Source organism: Thunnus maccoyii, chromosome 14 (assembly GCF_910596095.1).
Source record: "Thunnus maccoyii chromosome 14, fThuMac1.1, whole genome shotgun sequence".
Lineage (NCBI taxonomy): Eukaryota > Metazoa > Chordata > Actinopteri > Scombriformes > Scombridae > Thunnus > Thunnus maccoyii.
The window spans coordinates 22143104-22164593 of NC_056546.1; the positions used below are offsets into that span (position 1 = coordinate 22143104).

Below are 21490 nucleotides of genomic sequence, written 5' to 3' on the forward strand. Positions count from 1 at the left end.
GTTTTTGAATGGATTTCAAACTAGTCTAGGATTCAACCACTAGCAGCAATTACTGCTAAAGCATGTTTACTTCCTTAATATGATGTATTTCTTATTGAACCAGGATGCTGGGGTAGGACTTTAAAACAAAGGGATATCAATTAAGAAGAGAAAAAGTTTGATCTGAGAGGAGGGATACAGAGTTGGGAGTTCTTAAAAATGTATTAGAGTTCATTTACACTTATTAGCCTAGCATGAGGTCAGCATTAAAGTGTAAACTGAGTTTTACAGGAAGTTAAAGTCTCCATTTGATGAGAACTTTAAGTCATAAGATCCAGCTCATGAGGCCACAGAGTGTGGTCGATTGCAGTTGTAAAACCTACAACAATGACTCTATTCTGAGGCGATGAAAAAGTAAAAGAATGTAATAATGCCACTGGAAAAGCAGAAAAGCAGAGCTGACCCAAGAGGCTGTTGAGAGGAAAAAAAAAAGGGCTCAGGCCTGTTTCTGCAATGTCATATTTATGCAATAAAAAACAACCACTTGTTATTGCCAAACATCCTCCAGAGCAGACCAAAGGAGGATGTGGTATTTTACATGATATTAGCATATTAGCAGCCTTTACCTGCATTAACCTCGCAATAGTGGCCAACTATGTAAAGAACATAATGCTATTTGACATAAAATCCTCCAGTGAATGCACAGAAATGCACTAATGCTAAATGAATATGAGGAATGATCACTTCTGTAGTTGGGACTTGTGGTTTCCCAAGGCTAAAAATAAGCAGGTTTAAAGGTTGAGTCGAATACATGACTTCTCAATCCATCAAGATTAGTCTGTTGACATTTATCACAAACAAAAACAAATAGTGGAGAAGACAAAGTACATGGAGTAAAAGTGAGTTACAGTTTTCTTAAAATAAACAACCCCAGAGCAGTAAAAAGGGTGAAAAACAAATCTGCAGAGGATATAACAAGACTTCAAAGTAAAGCAAACAGGGCAAATAATAAACCGGTCTGAGCTACTGTTATTTAGAGCGGTGTGTCGTGGAATCCTAAGGAGGAGTAAATGGGAGCGAGTGCGTAGTTAAGTGTGGACCTACCCTCTTCCTGCTTGGCCATGTCCTCAGGGTTGCTTTCGCTGTCAGCGTCGTAGCCCTCCTCCTCCCCGGGGGGCTTGACGCCACAGCTCTGGACCTCGTCCACCTCCTCAGACAGATCGCCTGCTGGGGCCGCCCCCTCCGCCAACACCTGGAGCTTCTGACAGAAAGAGGGTGAGACAAAGAGAGAAAGAGAAAGAGAAAGAGAGAAGAGAGAAGAGACAAGAAAAATACATGAGTTTCTTTCCACTACAACGCAAACGCTGTACAAACCGAGATCATCGCCTGTGTAACTTTCAAGCAATTTTTAAAGATCAGACTAATTTTGCAAGAGCTTACCCTATCCTGTTTTTGTAAAAAAAAGAAAAAAAGAAAAAAGCTTCTTGACTAAGAATGTTACGTTAAAATATACTTACTCAGCATGACAAGCAGCAGTCCTACCACTAATGCAGCGAATAAATTGCCAACAAAATGTTTTCAAGTGATGAAGGGGAAAAAAAGTACAAGATTTAGGTCATAAGACAAATATCAGCTGACTTGCGCGGCACTCACACAACCCTTTTCCTTGACGTGTACAGTCAGTCATCATATGTGCGCATAGGAAATCACACACACACACACACACACACACACACACACAAGTAAACAGTCAAACTCTTAAGTTATTCAAAGTAGAGGCTTACTGTAATACACATGTCTATTCCTTTCAAAAGAATCAGCAGCTTTTAAATTCAATTGCGGGTGATCATAACATTACAAAGAACGGTCCTTTAGTGGACAAACTTTGTGGTAAAAGACTAATCTTGGAGCTTCATAGCACATACTTGTAATGGTTAAGTGAACATCACACTCTGCTGGGCTCACCCAGAAAGAACTAAGCTCTTAGGAAATAGGTAAATCTATTATATAAAACGCTAAACCCTCCTGTGTTGGAACAGGCTTAGTCAGACAGGCATTTTAAGACTTGTGCAAAACACATCTTGGACTGCGAGATAGGAGACACCCACTACCATCTACCACCCTGCAAGTCATTCTAGTGAGGACAGCCAAAAAGATCGGATTGATGAAAAAAAAAAAAAAAAATTGTCTTCTTTTTTACATTGTTTTTTTTTTATTATTATCTGTGTTCATCTAACTTCCCCGAACAAATAAAAGCGGTTATGTGCCTAGATCTTACCATATATGGTCCTGAGAGTCTGACTCCTTCTTTAATACAGAGAAAGCATCACAACTACGGAGGCAGGAGTTGCTGTGACTGAAGATTTTTTTTCCTCATCCATCTTATTTTATTAGTTTATTGATTGTATTTTATTTATTCATTTATATTTGTGAGAAATTATCAACATGTATAAATACTACATTTGTACATGTTTATTAAGACTATGTTGGAGGAACTCCCAGTAAAAAAAGCAACATTGATGACCAGTTTGGGTTTCAAACTGAGGACAAGCTCACTAATGTTTGCATCCACAGCTTGCTCTAAACAAGGGCTTTCATTATTTACTTCTGCTGTTTTGTTGTACGTCAGGGAGATAATGGGTGCTTAGCAACATAGCGTGAGGTGGCTGTACACAGCAGCCCTGATGCTTGACAACGCTTGGCTGACAAAATGGTTTTTCTTTTTATTGTATGCTTGTCTCCTAACCAAACACCACTGCTCTTTATATTTTGTCAGGCAGAGAAGCGGCAGATACCGTTGGGGTGACTGGACACAATCTGCTTCACTCTCCTTATTTCATTGCAATTAGATACTAATTCTAAAAGAGCAGATGGAGGTCTCAGCAGCAGTCACGCAGCGTGTACATTCAGATACAGCAAAGTGTATGCTACACAGGCACATAAGTTGCACATATTTATCGTTTTATTTTGAAAGAGAGCCTATGATGAACCTGGATAGCACCTAGCTGCAAAGGAATCAAGTGTCTGACGCCTGACTGTCTATAACCTGAACTTATTAACTTGTTGAACTTGATAAACGAGTGGCTCAAATAACTTAAGAATATAAAAAGATACTGTTAACTTCACTCACAGTTTCTCCAAAGGCAGGACTCACCCTGTCTGTCTTCTCCTCAGGGGGATCAGAACAGGATGACACCTCGGCCATGGCCACTCTCAGGAGAGAGTCGAACAGAGGTACAGCGAGGTCAGAGTTCACCACCCCTGAGCGAGAGAGTTGGTCTCTCACTTCAAACAGGGTCTCTTCCACTGACTGGAGCTACAGACAAGGGGAGACATGGCAACTTAATTACAGATTATTTCAGATAGGGATTAAAGCCAAAGTAAATTACTTTGTTTTGTGTTTGATGTGGTCAGAGATTGGCTAGTCAATACGATATAAAACGACATACCTGATAAGACAGTTCAGTCTCTATCCTCTGCAGGGCTGAGTTAGCACTGTGTAGACAAATAGCCAGTAAGGCCTCAAGGAGACGAATACTTTGTAGTTGCCACTCTTCCTCCAGCTTCTTTGCTGGATCTTTGGTTTTTCCCTCAGGTGGTGCAGAGGAGAGGGTTTCAGCTGAATCTTGAGTTGTCTCCTCTACTCCAAGTGAAGTGGTTGGGACTGTGGACTCGGGGCTGCCTTTGCCCTTACCGTCCCTTTTCTTCTTTGCTTTCCCATCCTTGGTCTTACATGAAAGTTTCTGGATAACCATGGCCATGAGGCGCAGGCAGACATCCAGTCCTCCTAGCCTGAAGAACTGCCTCTGGAACAAGGGGCTGGCTAGGTAGATCCACTGACACACTGACCAAACATCAGCAGCCCGGCGCACCTGCTCCTTGGAGGGCAGAGCTACACTGTCTGGGGACAGGTAAGGCAGCCGCCCGCCCAGAGGCTCACTGGCTGTACTGTCATAACCTGAAGTGTCCTCAGAGTCATTGGCTGAGTCCCGGTCAGAATCAGCCTCTTTGCTGACACAGAGGAAGGCAACACACAAGAAGAGGTTGATGACATGGAGGTGGGTCTCCGCTCGGCTGCGCCCTGGTCCACGCCCCTGCCCGCTCCGGCTCTTATGACGTGGATATGCCTCCTTTAGGCCTTCGTAGAACTTACTGAGGGTCTGCGTGCCCTCTCCGGCCCCTCGGGACCCCAGTTCCTCAGCAAGGCCCAAGACTGCCTCCCTTTCCTCAGCATCAGCACTCTCCAGCTCCTGAAGCACCCCGTCCACCTGCTGGTGTCCAACGCCTATTATCAGAGTCTCAAACACCTTTAAAGCCAAAGAGCGGGTCTGGTCTAGGTAGATGAGCTCTGTCACCTGGTTGAGCCCATTGCAGCTGACGAAAAGATCTCTGATCACCCTGCAACAGATAATATAAAAAAAATAAGCAAGATAAAATACAACATGGAAAACTACACACACACACACAAAATATAAATGTGTGCAATTAGCAACACTTGGAATTCATTTTTCAGCTTTTAAAGAACTACTCCATTAATTTACTTACTTAATAAAACCAGGAAGAATTTAGCTATGAATGTGTCTCACATCAGCCAAAGAAGGGATTAAAATGGTGGCAAGATCTGCCACCGAGTAAAATAATTGGCACAACTCAGTCTGGTCTATTAAAACTCTACAGGCCACAGCCATCGCACAGGACTGCTCGCACTCTTACATCCCTTATTTCATCTCCTTCCATCAGGTCTCAGATATAATTTCCCAGAGGGACACAACAAACGCCTTTAAAAAACCACCCAACTGCTATTAACATGATGAATGAACTGTGAAGGACTCTACATTTGCATATTCTCGCATTACTACTTCATAGACCATTTGTTTTTTATCCTTTGTCTGCCTGTTGTCGTCGGGCAAGATATGTGTGTTTTTACTTGACTGAGCCACATCAAAGACAAATTTCTGTCACATTGTGACAAAGTTATCTGACTCTGAATATGTTCAGTTAGCAATACAAAGATGATATTTGACCCTGTTAAATTTGTTTACCACTGGTATAACACTATTGAGGCAGTGCTGAATAATAAATTGCGCCTTTACAATAGAGGGTAAATTACCTTAAAAGAAGAATGTGTGATGGTTAAAGCAACATTTGGTAAGAGCAAAATAACACTCTCAAGAGATGTGGTGACATTATACACTGACTAATATTAAGAAGAACACTTAAGTCTCAGTCTGCCAGTATGTTAAACCACAGAACAGATGTTCAGCTGAAACTCTGAGCTCAGAGAATGAAATATATAAATTTAATAGATTATTAACTTCCTGATTTTTTTTTTTCCTTAATTCAAACTGTTTCTCCAGCTTTCCTTTAAATTAATGTTAAATTGATTTATTCTGCTTTTTCAGAACATTTCCTCTTTTCATTAGTGGTGTGCAAGTCTGTAAGGATGACTACTATCCATTAGCCTGCATATTTAATACTCTCAACTGAAAAATATGGAGTCCTGTTATGCAGAAAGCTATAGAAGCAGCACAAGATGATGAAGAAGCAGGCAAGATGTCAGATGATGTACAGCTTTGAGAAGATCACTTTTCTTTTCGGTTATCTTGTAACAACAACGTTTCCTGTTGGGCATTACATCAATGTGGACACTATAAAATTGAGATATAAAATAACTTCTGTAGCACAGGTTGACTCATTTAGGAGAAGGATAAGATCCCTCACACATAAATATTTTGACAATATCAACTTACCCATAGTTATTCAACACACTACTGAAGTTTGTGAGACCATTCGAGCCTCCTCCCAAACTACTGAAATTCACATGGCAACTTCAGAAAAGCATTTGTGCACTGTGAATACACTATGGATGCAAGTCAGTATTTACCTACATTTGTAGCTATATTTGTCCTGTTAACAGCTTGATGTACAGCATAGTGAGAATTGCAAGGATCCCACAGTAGCAAGCAGACTGCTGCACATGCTGTTTGGATACATTTTAAAGCTGTTGGAAGCTGACTCTTATTTCAACCGTTTGGGAGAAGACTAAAATGGAAAAGCGTGTACTAATCATACTATATACTTACTTTTCATTTTTTATGGCACACTTTTATTTTAAGAAATGATCTTACTGTTCAGTTAAAATACTGAAAATATCCATTTGCAACAAAATACATTGTACTAGATGTCTTAAACTGGAATGTGCATAAAATAAATGAATGATGTACAACTAAGGGATGTATACAACTGATTAGCTTAACAATCACAATAATGTTATATTGGGTCAGCTGATGTTACACCTACAGTACATTTTAAAAAAATATGTAAAAGCCCAGCAGATGGAGCTGTAAAGTTTAACCGAGGGAGACTGACCATATGCAGGGATGAGCGGTTTAGCTGTATTTAACTGCCCTGTTCAGAAGCAATAGGTCAGTAAGCACTGTCCTATATTTTATCACTTTGATCTTGCTGTGCAGTAAATATTACATTGTTGTTGCCAATGTTCCAGGCCATCCTAAAAAAATATAAGGTTTATATTTCATTCATAAAACCAGGAGGGATGCTACATTTTAAGTAAGCTAATGATGCTCCATTTATCTTGTGTGCTAAGAGCTGTAGTTTTGATAAAGCTGTGTAATTATGATGAAATATACTAAAATGGGTAACTGTATACTAGACAATTAAAAGCTGCACAAAGTGAAATCCATAGAGCAATTATGTTGTTCAAAACAGCCAGAAGAAAGAGATATCACACTCTTACAGCTACAATATGTTGATTATGTTGACATTCTGTTTAAATTTAACAACAATCTAAACAAATACTATTTTGTGCTCTTAATTAGTGGTAGATGTTTTAATCAATGTGCTTTGAACAAGGTTCAATGTTTTTGAAAGCCTGAAATCGGGCCAAGTATTGTTGCATTACTCACACTTTTACTGATGGAATTTATCGAGTATTGATAATTCACTTGTTATCTTTAACAAATCAACTACAAATAAATAAAAAGTATTTAACATGTGAATCCCTGGTACAACTAATCAAATTAAAAGGACCTCTTGATGCATATAAAGTACAAACTTCTATTGAGCATCAGTAAATTAAGATAGATGTGGGAAAACAGGAACATTTATGATATTAACTTTAGGTAGTACACTGCTCATGATCTGCACACTGGAGATTTATCTGGATTTAAGACTGATATGTATAATGTAGCCTTTTACATAGTCATAATGGCTTAACATTTTCTCTTTAAGTGTCTTTGAAAAGGCTCACATGAAAAACATCACAGCTGTAAAGACTTTGAATGTCAGTCAAACCTGCAGAGAGCAGAAAACCATACTCTGAATTTTAATGAGGAAACCTATCAGCCCACTGCTGACAGAACGCCTCAAAGCATCCATCCATTCAATTTCTATACCCACTGATCCTGCTCAGGGTCGCAAGGGGCTGGAACTGATCCCAGCATGCATTGAGCGAAAGGGGTGATACTACCTAGTCAGGCTAACACACACGAACAGACAAACACATTCATACTTATGGGCAATTCAGAGTTCACTTAACCTGAATGTCTTTGCACCATCTCAGAGCTACATTCAACTGATAATATCCAAGCCAAAAGTAAAAATCAACATACAGTATTATAACAATTAACTTTTGGCAGCATCAATGTTAAAATGTAAAATTTATACAGACAAACACATCACTTGCAGACTACTGTACTCGTAAAATGTTATATAAACAAATAATCATCCATGTCTCACTCAGTCCACAAAGCTGTAGTAAATTATTGATTAGCATCAATTAGCAATGACCTGGAGAGACAGATCTAATGGCAAACAATGTCTAAGAGGATTAGGTGTCTTCCTCTGAGCTACCTGACTATATCTGCTTATGTGATGGTATAAAGGAAGCAGCAACCATTTCTAGGGTGAGAAATTTTCAAAATTACCATCTGCATCACGTTAATGTAGTGAGAGATAAGTCTAAACAAAGATTACTGATGTTTCTGCTTTACTTAACCCCAGAAATATGATCATTTTTCAGACAACTTGCAGCTACACATCTTTCTACCTAAAATATGTAAAATATAAAACACATCTTCAGCAGAATCCTGAAATGTAGTCAACAGGGAAAACTCAGAGACTGACCAACAAGTGAAAGAAGACAGATGGTCAGGGGAAATATGGACTCAAGAAAAACTCATTTTAAAGTGATGTAAAACAGCTCACCTTGATTTGAGGAGGGCAGGTAACGTTTGCAGGTATATGAGAAGTACCTCAACAGGCAGGCACTGCGTGTGATAGCTGCAGACCTGAGTACAGACAGTGGAAACCCCCAGCTGTTGGGCATGGTGGGCTAGCTCTACCCCTCTCTGCAGCACAGGGTTGAAGATGTGTGTGTAGAGCTGCCATTGAACTATGGCATTGCCTCGCAGGGTCAGGTGGCACACATGGCCAGCTATCTGCTGGCTCAGCTGCCAGTCCTCACCGAACACTAGCTCTTGGTAGGCCTCCAGGGCATCCCACTTCCACAGCATGTCCTCTGCCCCCCCTCCACTTGGCAGAATACCCTGGGAGCGGTAGCGCAGACTGGTAGAAATGGCTGAAGGTTCACCATGCTGCAGTGTCTCCTCCAGGCCGGGCAGCTGGCTGCTGTCCAGAGTGCAGATGTTACAGGAGGCAAGCTTGGCTTTCTCTGAGGGCTGACCACCACCAAGTTGGTCTAGGATCAGTCTTCCCAGAACACTGAGAACATGAGTCTGGTAACTACGTAGACCTGGAGCTTGGAAGGCATGCAGCAGGGGTCCTACCACTGAGCAGGGGTCCATACAACAGCAGATTCCAACAGCCTGCACCCCAGCCAGTACCTGCAACACGGCTGGCCCGCTGGGAGAGAGGCGCTGCAAGAGCCGCAGACATTGGTGAGCACAGGCAGCCAGGCAGCAGCAGCGCTCGGGGTAACGCACCGCATCACCCTCCATCCCTTCCTTGCCTTCTCCATCTTCTTCAAAGGGGTTACGTCTAGCAGCCTGCTTGAAAGCAGAGACAGGCAAACCCGACAGGTCTCTGTGGTGATGCAAGAAGTGGGAATATTCACAGCGACGGTGACGTCGTCTGGCACACACAGACTGATGCAGCTGCTCTGACTTTGCCTTCTTGACAGCACTGATGATCTTGAAGACCCCCGCAATGAGACCTCGTAGCCTCTCTGAGGCCTCGCCTCCTACTTCTGAATCCCTGGCCCTGCCGAGTCCCTCCAGGCGCAGTACTGTGGCCTCAAACAGCTCCAGGCCACGGTGCTGGACAAACTCATGGATGAGCTCTAGTGCCTGGCTAAAGAAAAAGGGGTTGGGTGTGGAAGCCTGCAGGCAACCCAGCAGCACTTGTAGTACCCCCTCTAGAAGCTCCGGCAGCAGCAGCGCCCTGTGGCGATAGCGGGAGAAAGAAAAGTCATCCTGGACCTCCTGCAGGGTCTTCTTGGGGCGAGGGGCAAAGGGGTTTGTCTGCCTGTCTAAGCAGCTTCGGATTTTGAGGGTGGCTCTCAACAGATCTGTCAGGCTGCGTCTCAAGCTATCAGGAAGGGTTTCACTTTGACTCACATCCACCGACATCAAGTGCAAGATAGTACGTAGAAGCATCCTCTGAACCAGTGCAATGGGCTCTTCTGTCCAGCCTCCAGCAAGCTCCTCTGCCCCTGTTCCACCTCCACCCCCTCCCCCTGGACCACAGCAATCTCCAAACTCAGTCAGGATCTCAGTGAGAGTCGGTACAACACTGACTGCCAGGCCAGGGTTGTGGTTGATGCTCATGTCAAACTTACACACCTTTTCCAGCAGGGAAAGCAACACATGGCAGAGATCAAAGGGCGAGTTCTCCATGCGGTTGAAAATTGATATTGCAGCAGGGTCTGTCAGGGTTTCAGTATCCGATAACTGAGACCCAGGGGCTCTGGGATGAGGGTATGGGGCACTCATGGTTTCTGCGTTGGTGGTGGCGGTGGATGTTAACTGCGAGGCGTCTGAACGATGATGTTGACAGCTTACCCGGATGGTGGAGCCGTGTGACCTTCGGCTCCTTGCACCACCTGGGCCTGGGACAGCTTTGTCTTCACAGTTGGCTTCTGAATCTGAGGTAGAAACCTGGGACCTCCGAGCATCTTTTACAGAATATCTCTGGGCCGTCCTGCGCGACCTCCGGGACTTCCAGGAGCCGCTGCCAACACGTGACCTCTTCCCCGAGTCCTGTTCATCTGCGCCAGTCTTCTGTCCTGCTCTGAGAGGGACGGCCTTCACCTCCCAGCTAAGGAAAACTTCCAGTAGGGATGGCAGGGTGAAATCTGTCAAAAAAAGAGAAAAATCATCTGTCAGTTTTATTCTGGACATACATAATGACGTACATAACAAATGCACTTCTAGATGTATAGACTAAAATTTTAAGTTAGACCCCAACTGTGCACTGAAGTGGGGCTAATGTCCAAATAACATTTTAGCCATTGAGACTTAATATTAACATTTTTCAAACATCGTCCTCTAAAGACTGACTTTTCAATTTACAAAAAAATCAATAAAAATTATAGTGTAAGATGAGAACCATAAAGTTCAGACGCTTGTCAGCAGCTATTCCTTGTTTGTTAAAACACATTCAGTGAGTAAGGATTAATTAAAGTAAAAATGTCTAGGGTCCATGTTAGAGAGGATCATCAGTCCAGTACTAAATACCGGTGTCATCCTAAGGTCACAGGCCTCTGCACTCACTTGTCCTCTGTTGTGTGACTGCCTCAGATTGTAACGCTAAAATTGTTAAAAACTGATTTATCTATTTGAAAATGAGTATGATACACTGTTCGCAGTGCTAATCAAGTAAACAGAGTACATTATAAGTAAAAATAAGTCATTTGATGAACGCATCACAAACACTATTCACAGTCACATTCCATCGCCTTCATGTCAACAGACCAAACCTAATGCCAGAAACACCGCTTGACCTTAATAATTGGTAAAGGATTACGTAAAAAGATTAAAGATTAAATGAAACAAATATATAAATAAACACAGCTAGAGAACATTACTGACCCATGAAAAGCAGTCTGCATTACAGTACAAACGATATTACAGTGTTTGCACATCACAGAGAACTGCAATTCACAGCAAATTTTATACTCATAAAATGAAGTATGTAAATTGCTATCATTAGTTACAGACCAGGAATAAGAAGTAGTCACATGCTATTACAGCTGGGCAGTGTGAGGCGTGTACTGTTAGCATTGACATGAATAAAACAAGTAATATAAAAGTATATGTGGGTACCAACCTGGGGCTTTTTCCTCCTGCACAGGGATCTTCCAGACCAGCGGTAGCAGAGACAACAGCAAAGTGAGCAGCTCCTCCCGGCAGGTCAACTCCTGAGAGTGCAACAAAACACACTGAGGTTACCTAGAAAGCTTTGGTCACACTTTGATGTCGCATCAAGACACTCCCACTCTTGTCCATACTCAATATCAATGTCCATTTGTGTCTCTTTCATCAAGAGGAAGTCAGTCACTTTAAAGATTCACTTTGGATCTATATTTCACTGTTTTCCGTCTGAGAGTGACTTAATTTGCAGTCAGTTAGCTAGTTAGTTAGTCTTCAGTGTAAGTGTGTCTGGGAGCAATGTAGCATCTACTTGACAGCCTTACTTCTGAGACCTTGAGGATCTCATGTCTATCCAGGGCATTCCTCACCGCAGAGAGAACCAACTCCTCCATGTGTTAATTAAAACAATCAACCTACTCCTTCATGTGTAAATTAAAAAGGATGAGCTTGTTGGTCAGAACAAGGAATATCTTCTTTTCACTGTTTTATACAGTGTGTATTATCAGTGTGCATTACACTGAATTAATCAATTACATTTTGTGCGTCAGTTCTACTCCAGGATCATTTAGATATCTAAAATATTATGTTCAGTTACTTCTTGTTTATCTGAACCGCCATCATGGAAAATTTCAGATTTGTACCATTTTATTTTATGTTCTATTTACATCACTATAAAAATCCTGATTATGTTTAAAGTCTTACTAATGTAATGAATAAGCGTTATCCTTCTATTACTTACACAAAATTATAATGACATGGCCCTGAGTCATATAATAGAGTCAGATCTAGAATCAGGGTGGGACTGGGTGGGAGTATTTAACAACACAGTAGAACAAACCCACTCAAAATACATTTTCTACCAAAATCTGAACACTAGATTTACAATTTGAAACCATGTTTTGTTAATAATAGATTATTTTATCCAATTTACAGAGGAATGTTTATAGAGTGTCTGGCCCTAATTGTGACTCCATCCAGACCACTGCTGACGCACACTGCTTGAGCTTGTGATAACAACCTTGCACATGAATGTATTAAAATTCTGTAATGAAAGCTCCCATTTTAAGAGAAAATACAATGGGTGTGTGTGAAATTAGCTGAGAGATATGAATAATACTCTGCCAGGGGGATGCTCAAACACAGGGTCACATTCATCACATTACAATATTTCATTCAATAAATAGTCAATAAAATAGTCAGACAATTATATAATTCTTTAAAGGGGGCTTGAACCATGCATGCTTTGGCACTGGTAGTACCCAAATACAATAGAAAAACACCATGTTAAAAATCATTTTAACAAGTTGTTAAACAACAGATAACACACATTTATTTTTGGAATTTCTACCTTGCTAGCAAACCTTCATTTTAGAGTGACATCACTGCCTACATAACAGGGTTGGTTGGTTGCGTTGGCGAGCGAAGACAGTTAAGCATTTATGGGCTCTTATACGTATTTTTATTAATGTCTAGTTTCTATTCTGGTCTTTACTTTTATTTTTCTGTTATTTACTATGTGCTATAATTGTTACTAGTACTAGTTTTTAGGGACCGATTATCAACTGACTGTATCTAAAATACATGTTTAGCAAAAGGCAGAAGTTAGACTAGACTGAAATACCGAAAAATTGTCATATGAATTAATATATTATTTGGCCTACTGCCACTACTATTGGTTCATATTGTTGATTAATGAGTGTAATGGTCATGTCAGTCATGACTAAAAGCAGTGCAGTAGTGAGCAGGTGGAGCTGACACTGGTCAATCAAAAATGCTTATGTAGTTGTGAGCCAATTCCAGTGTGGTAAAAAAACAACACAAACAAGTCAAGCCTCCAACGGTGTCCTGGATGGGCAGTCAGGCGATCAGCACTTGCACAATCATTTACTTTTGGAACAAAACTTTTTCAACCAAAATTATTGTGCCCTCTGGTGGTTTGGGATAGCTACAATATTTTTTAAAATGTGTGATGCCTTTTCGGCAGTTGGGCCACGTGAAGGAAAAGCTAGCTATCCCACATGCTAAAAAACTTAATTGCAAGCATTGCAAGAGGAAGAAACAAGATGATGGTGAGGAAGATAATGGAAGTGGGGACAACGTCTGGGGATTATCTAACATTTGGAGTCAAAAGTCTGGAATGTGTGAAGTGTGAGCCTGACTGACTGCTATGGAAAACGTGGAGTCATGGCAAGAAATATTTCTTTAGAGGTTTGCATCAGCTGTGATGACCTCCTCTGGCTGAGAGATCAACTAATGTATGGTTTGGAATGACATAAGTTTTAGGTGAATGCTTTCAGGCCCGGACGTTTATAATGGTTGTGGTTCATTTTGGATTTCTGACAGTCATATATTGTTTTAGCTAAGCTCCCATCAGATAAATGCTGTGCTGCAGAGATGCTATGGAAATCTTTAGTGTGTCTGCCTAAAAGATGTATTCAATCACTCTGCACCGCCACCGTCAGAATATTTTAGGCGGTCGATAGAGTACTTGTTATAGGCGGTGAAACTGAATGATGGAGCAACTTCAGCCTTTAGTCTGTTGGTTTGGAGAACCACTAGCTTGCCTGACTCAAAGATCTTCTCCTCTATGTTCACTGCAAACCCTGAAGTCCGCGCCAAATCGGAGGGCTCTCTCTCTTCAGTGCCACTAGCCAGTGTAGCAGTACTGTTTTCCATTTCAGCTGCAGTTTATGAAAATGGACTGTTCTGTCTTTGGCTTTAACCTGATGAAACTCATATGTATACAGTGGTGCCCTCCTTTTTGTCTTCTTCTGTCCTGTGTCTCCCCAGTCTATATCTTTCACTATCTTTACTGTTGTATATGTAGAACTCAGCCAGTCCAACCAACCCTGTGATGTCACAGATTATCGTAAAGCAAGATGGTGGCACCCTTGCTACAAAAGATAACATGCTTTCTCTTTTCTTTTTATATGTTTATATTTGTCATGTTTGTTATATAATTGTTGATTAGCGTGGAAATCCATTTAGTAAATTATGTTAACTTCATTCACTGCTTTATATCTACTTTAAAAAGATACTGTTTGGCGTGAAAATGATTTACTGATCTTTCTGTAGCCTTCTAAGAACAGATCGGTATTTATATTATATCAAAAGGCATCCATTGCTGATGGATTCCTTGTCCAAATACTGTCTTTCCTTAATCAGTCCGCCTATATGACCATGTCACACTGTAGCACATTTTGTGGTTATTTATCCTGTTTATTCACTTAAGTCACTGTTGCACTTTCTCTAAAGCTAATTTCACATGATCAGCATCAAAGCACTTAACACCTCATAAAACCATTATGTTTTATGTACATTGACTTTCAGCTGTGGCGCCATGTCTGACACAAGGAACTGCTGGAGAAAAACACAGAGCCGCAACACTCAGAGGTCATATTGTTTTCAACTTTTGCTTTGTTTGACAGTAGTCTTTTAGAGCACAATTGATTGTATGTATATCACTGTGGAAAGCCCCATAATTCACTGTGGATAAGAACATCTCCTAAATTGTTACTTGATCCAAAAACACTGGTCAACTCACAGCTGATCAATATATAAGCACACTTAGTGCAGAGTAGCCTGGGCTCTGCTGGTGGAGTCTGCAGACCAGTACATCAATGTGTAAGCAGAGGAAACACTGGGCTCTGTCAGAGCCTGGTGCCAGTGAACAGAGCAAACAATGCATGCTTCTGTGAGGCCATTCCTATCATTTAACATGAGCCCCTAAATAGAGTGTTCACAACTCACTGTCACAGATAGGAGATGTTAAGAAATAGAGTGGCTGCCTTTGCCTTCATGATACAGTTTTCCCTCCAATACTGTGAAATCTATTTTGAAAGATAATATTAGTCATACTCTGTGTATCATATAATTAAAATGCAATTAAAAAAATGCATTTGACAAGCCATTCTGAAAGTTATATGACAGTGCTATGCAAAAACCTTGTTTTTTGCTATGTCAAAATATTGTGAGCAGCAGCAGCAGAACAAAGAAACCGACTTCCTATAATCAGTCAGACAATCAAAGTGTGGGCACATATGCCAACAACACTGCCTCTGTGGTGTTATAATAATTGGGTTAAATGTTTAACAGTGTCTGGAAATCAAAATGTGCATTCATTATCTAATTTCTCAGTTCAGGTATAGTCATGGAAATGTGTAACCTACAGCTGAAATTAAATATCTTGAAATGCACAGTACGTTCTACTAAATGCTATTTAGTTTGTACATTAAATTATATAGAATCTTGTAATTACATAACATGGTTTTCACTGTTGAGTTTATTGCACTCTGGTTAATAAATACTTCTATAATCTTACTAGCTGATGTCTCCGATATTTGCATAACCTTTGTTACTTTTAATATGCGTTTTTATTATACTGTATCTCTACTACAAACACTGTCTGCAATTTCCTTTTAATAAAAATAGATCTGTTACATCAGAAGTCGGGCTGGGCAATATATCAATATTTTATCATTATCGTGATTTGAGACTAGATATTGTCTTAGATTTTGGATATCATAATACAGTGATATGGTATAAGTGTGGTCTTTTCCTGGTTTTAAAGGCTTCATTACAGTAAGGTGATGTTATTTTCTGAACTTACCAGACTGTTCTAGCTGTCATACTATTTGCCTTTACCCACTTAGTCATTATATCCACATTACTGATGATTATTTTCAAAAACCTCATTGTGTGAATATTTTGTGAAAGCACCAGTAGTCATCCCTACAATACTGTGGCAGTATCGATATCGAGGTATTTGGTCAAAAATATTGTGATATTTGATTTTATTCATATCGCCCAGCCCTAATCAGAAGTTATATAGGCTCATGTGCATGTCATGCTCACATTGAACAGCTGTATAATAGTAAAATATTGAGGCAGAATATGAAACTAAAACCAGTGGCCTAACACTTAATGTGAACATTACTGAAGTCAGCTACAGTATTAGTATTTACGTTAATTTGTGACAATAGTTGTTGCTGAAATGTTGTTTTGATTGATGATATGAAAACCTGCATACTTTCACTCAACTGATCAATATTTTTCATTACGATTAAACTGTGGCATTGAACATCCTCACCTGGTCAATGATGGAGTCCAGCGTGCTGAGCAACAGGAAGCCTCGTCCCCTGACCAAGTACTCTCCCAGTGCAACCATGTGACTCTCCTCCTCATCCTCCTCCCGTGCCTCCGCTCTCTGAGCCACCGCGCTGCATAGTTGATGTACATCAGTCAGGAACTCCCTTGCCAGTGTGTTACTGGCCCCACTCATGTCTGAGCTACAACAGAAGAGATAAAACATTAGAAGGCTGTAGCTCAATCTGCTACACTTCTGTGACTTAAAATACATGGTAGGATTATGAAGTTGTCTTTTGAAAAACAAACAAATATTTTATGATTCCTGGGTAGTTGCATGACTTTATTAAACTGTCTTCACAATTTTAAATGGCAGTAACTGTAGTCTTCATCTCACAGACACACTGCATATCTTAAGAGTGGAAATATCAGGAGTCATATTCACAAACTTTCTGAGAATACTCTCAGAGAGCTCCTAACTTAGCCTAAATATTTCTAGCAAGGAGTCCTAGCTTAGGAGGGATTCAAAATTCTCAGAGCAACTCGGAGCAAGGAAGGGACAGAAACTTTTACCTTAGTGAGGAAGTGTGGTTGACCCCGTTGCTACATATGACTCATTCTTTTAAAAAGGTATGATTGGTTGGTCAAAAAAAAAAAAAAAAAAGAAAAGAAAAAAAGAAGAGAAATAAAAATGCACTCTTAGTGATGATGGGCATAGAGTGGACAGTGAAACTGACGGGCCTAATCATAGACTTTAGTCTCTATTAAGACATGGTGTAATTATAAATATTATTTTATGTAATGAATATCTCTGTTGAATAAATTGTGAATCATACTTTAAAACTAGTCTATGAAATGTTTGAAAACAGGCCTACTTGTGCAGTAGCCTGTTCACATGCTGATAGTTGTTATATTTATTTGCTTACATTTATTTACCATGCCTGTTATTTTAATACTTAATCTATTTGATATTAACGGCTCAGCTTTCATCAATTTCTGTGATTGCTGGCCAATCTATATAAGTAGCAGCGTTGGATAGCATGTATGTCTTTTTTTTCCAGCTGCCAGAAAATTCCAATTTTTTCCAGTTGCCAAATATCTTAGTGTTGTGATCACTTTCATTTCTGGTGTTATAGTGTTATTGCGTTGGGTGGGAGACGTGAGCGCATCTCTAATGAGATCGACCATAAACATTATCCCTGCGCGATCTAATCTGTAGCGTTTCATTAACTCACTGAATATTTCTCCTACCTCTTTGTCTTTCCGCCATTTTCTCCTCTGCTTAAAAACTCTTGAGCCTCTTAAAAGTCCTCCACCCTACTCTTAATAGTTTTCCACCTCAGGAGCTCTCTTAAGGGCTAAGATGTTTTGTGAATAACTTTTATCTTTACCAGGGGAAAAGGGGAACTCCTTAAAAAATGTCATAATTCTAAGATATTTCTTTAAATTTGTACAGGTACTTTGTACTAGGAAGCTTTATGAATACAGCCCCAGATATGCACACATCACACTAGTGTTTTGCCTATCCAGTTTTAATGTCCACTTGGTTTTAAAAAACAACAAAAACTATCGCCACTGTACTGTATGTTAAAATGACAGTGGAAACCGTCAAGACACAACTTACTTACTTTTACAAAAACTGCAGTTTAGTGATGATCATACATAATATCTGTTTCATATGGCAACTGCAATTGAACTAATGTGACAAAACAGCAGTTTATTCACACTTACACATTCTGTTAGGGTCCATGTAACGGACATTTCATAGACTTAGACACAAGTACAGTAAGACTCCTTCAAAAAGTCAAAGCCAATTGCACAGTGAATTGGTCCAGTCATACATGTTGTAGTCATAAAATCTGGATTCATGCTTGAAGGTAAGAGCGCCTCCAAGCAAGTATGCTTCTGTTTCCCAACAACCACGTGTTCCTCTAAATGTGACTGACAATAAACTGTAGGTCTCAACGTAAGACACACACTGCTAACACCTCAATCCCTTCACCGTTAGAGATACACACCCCCTTAACAAGACATCCCAAATACACAGCACAATGTGAATTTACCAACATGTATTCAAGACCTGCCCTCAGCACTGATCCATATCTAATTCCTTCAAACAGTTACCTCTCTTACCATTTAGCTGCTGCTCTAATCCAGACTCGTATAGTCCTAATAATCAGGTAGAAACAGAGAGTTGATCTACATCAAGAATCTAATTTCAAAAGCACAAAACCTAATTTCTGACAACAGCCTCTTTAACATGTACATAGTGTAGGTATCATCATCTTACCAAATGTTACTAGGCCAAACAGTTTCCTACCAGTCATCTTGTGTATGCTCCAAGCTTGACTGCAGCTTTGCTGGCTGTATCTGCATACCTCCTCACACGACTGCTGACTGAATTTTCTGTTCTGCAGCACAAATTCCATTAAATTGGAATTTCAAATGGAAGCTTTCCAGATTTGCAGCAGATCAGCGTATCACATGAAAGCATGTGATGTCACATGGCGAGGGGACTGGCCTTGGGAATACTGACGAGCCCCCAATGCCCTGTAGAAGACCTCTGTAATCAACCATTACTCACAGTAACTGTCTTTGTATTCTCCACTACAACAACCGTGTTTAGATTTTTTTTTTTTAAATGCGCAGAAAAGCCGAATAGAAAACTAGAAAAAAGAGCCAAGTGTTAAACTTGATAAAGCATAAAGTGCTCTATCCTACACAAACATGCTGGGTGTTTTGTATCATCTTCAGTCTCAACAACTCCTCCGTGGCTTCATCTTTACAAAAACATGTTACATGGCCAGGAATTTCAAACCTGCAGTGATTTATCTAAATTCTATTTTATCATTTCTAATTCTATTCTTGGCCCATATCAAGATTGCAGGGTTTCAAAAATTGGTGAATATATCAGCAGTACTAACAACATGAAGAGGTTTCCTAAACAAAACAAACAAACAAAAAAAAAAAGACAAACAAACAAACAAAAATTGGCTAAACACATTACGCAAAATGGTTTCCACTGTTTTCAAGAGCTCATTTTCCATATCACATTTCACATATCCACTGCAATAAGGCCTGAATTCTACTTTTATTAAGGAATCACTGAACAGTTTCTGTACCATAGGAACATGGGATGTGATTTGTCCTACATGGGGGTTACCGCTTCCGGTTCCAACACTAATGAAAGCAAGCAACAAAGAATAGTTATGCACTGAAAATAACCTCGAGAGATAAGGAAGAGGTCATTTTCTCAAGCATTACTGAAAAGAAGTTGAAGTTGCTGGAGGAAGGAGAAGGATGCGGCTCTAACAAAATAATCACAGTACTTGTGAAATCATCTGAGCTTGCATGGCCCCTACATGTAAAGGCGTACAAACAGTGTACCCCGTTACATACCTATGAACATACAGTATTATAAGGCACCTACAGCTAAGGGACCAAAACTCTTGAATACAGAATGTAACTCAAGCTTTATTACTTTCTCTCTGTGGAGATCTAAAAACAGCCATAGTTAAATTAACGCATTGGTACCTCTGAGACCGACCAAAGACACCTTGCATATTATGGATGTGGTGCAAACCCTGAGACTAAAAAAGTCTAGAAAACTGTTGTTGCAAATTAATTATTCCAAGCAAATTTTAATTGAAACAAAACAAAAATAGTTCCTAGTAGTAGTAGATATTAAGGTTTCAGGTTTACATGTGAAAAGGATTTTGTCTGAAGTGAAACAATGGTGTACAGTTCACTGAATTGATAATAACTTTTACTATTTAATTTCAATACTGCAAAAATAGCTGGATTAGCCAAATGTTTGGTTAATAAAAGTTAACCAGTATTTAATAAGTTAACAAAGTATTTAATGAATAAATGCAACCTCTGTTAAAGTTCAAGCTCACCATGTTAATTCAGCGTCTGGGAGAAACATGTCTGTCCACTGAATGAAGCTTATGTAGGCCACAGGTCCCCCTCCAACAGACCAGACACACATCTAAGAGGCTTTGACATGCTATCAGCAAGTCAGACCCCATTGTTACTCAAACTGGCACAAGATCACAATTCTTTTTAATCTCTCAAATGTAAACTGTATATACACATTTTGGTGAACTGTATTGTAATTAGGGTGATGGGAATACTGCAGGGGAACACGATTAAGTTAAAATTAAAGACAAGGAAAATCAACTCTGCGTATCAATGAACAGGTGACAATGTGACCTTGCCATGCTTTAATTTACATTACAATGCCTGTAAATATACATAAGGGTTGACTTATGGTATTAAACATGTAGTAGTTGCTGTAATTTATAATAAAGCTAGTGTGTGTATTGTCCAAAATCAAGTACAAGTCTGAATTAAAATGTAAGCTTTGATCTAAATGCAAATTTTACACCCTCATCTGGAACGACTACAACACTCAATATGCTCAAGGTTGGGAGAAATGTATTATGCTTTCAGGTTAGATACAATGCCTTTGCATATTAACAGTCGAGACTTGTGTTTCCCCAAAATAAAAAAATGTCAAGAGAGGTCAAATCAATAAAAAACTACCCCATAATGTTCAAAGCACATTTTTATGAAATATTAATAGCATTATTCTACTACTACTATTCTAAATTTTAGTTATATTATCATTACCACAAGATGGTGATTAGAGACTTAGTAAACAGAGATAATGGTTTCTATTATCCCTCTAAAGAAAGGCAATTCTCTCCTGCAGAATTCAAATTTTGTGTTTCCCCTTTGGCCAATTATTGTGATGTTGTTCACCCAGAACCGAGTTATTTAAACAGTACAAGCTTTATTCAGCTCTGCCCCTTTCTGTGCAGGGAAAAGTAAGAAAATATCAGTTTAATTTTGACATTCACTCTCATATCTGTCGGTTTAATGTTTCAGTTATGTGAGCTGATTTAACAAAGGAGATTTAACGTGTTAATTAGTGAGCAATAAAAGGTGCTGGTGGGTGGATTTTGTCGCCTTTAGAGCGTTATTATGGATCCCAATGCTTTTCTTGGCAAGACACGCCCTGCATAGCATTCAAGCGCTAAGATCGGCCAGGAGTCCACGCTCGCACTGCT

The 21490-nt window shown here is 39.8% G+C and overlaps 1 protein-coding gene across 13 annotated transcripts in view; it reads right to left on the reverse strand.

Moving 5' to 3' along the window:
• Positions 1 to 21490, reverse strand: part of lyst (lysosomal trafficking regulator) — a 61817-nt gene that overhangs the window by 25992 nt on the left and 14335 nt on the right. For 9 of the 13 annotated variants that reach the window (XM_042432883.1, XM_042432886.1, XM_042432878.1 and 6 more), the window contains 6 exons: positions 16420 to 16618; positions 11287 to 11377; positions 8206 to 10312; positions 3429 to 4377; positions 3110 to 3295; positions 1084 to 1240 (listed from right to left, as the gene is read on the reverse strand). In XM_042432883.1, the coding sequence (XP_042288817.1) occupies positions 1084 to 1240; positions 3110 to 3295; positions 3429 to 4377; positions 8206 to 10312; positions 11287 to 11377; positions 16420 to 16618 (3689 nt within the window). The remainder of the gene's footprint in view (positions 1 to 1083; positions 1241 to 3109; positions 3296 to 3428; positions 4378 to 8205; positions 10313 to 11286; positions 11378 to 16419; positions 16619 to 21490) is intronic. The other 4 variants (XM_042432891.1, XM_042432884.1, XM_042432885.1 and 1 more) reach the window with 3 other exon arrangements.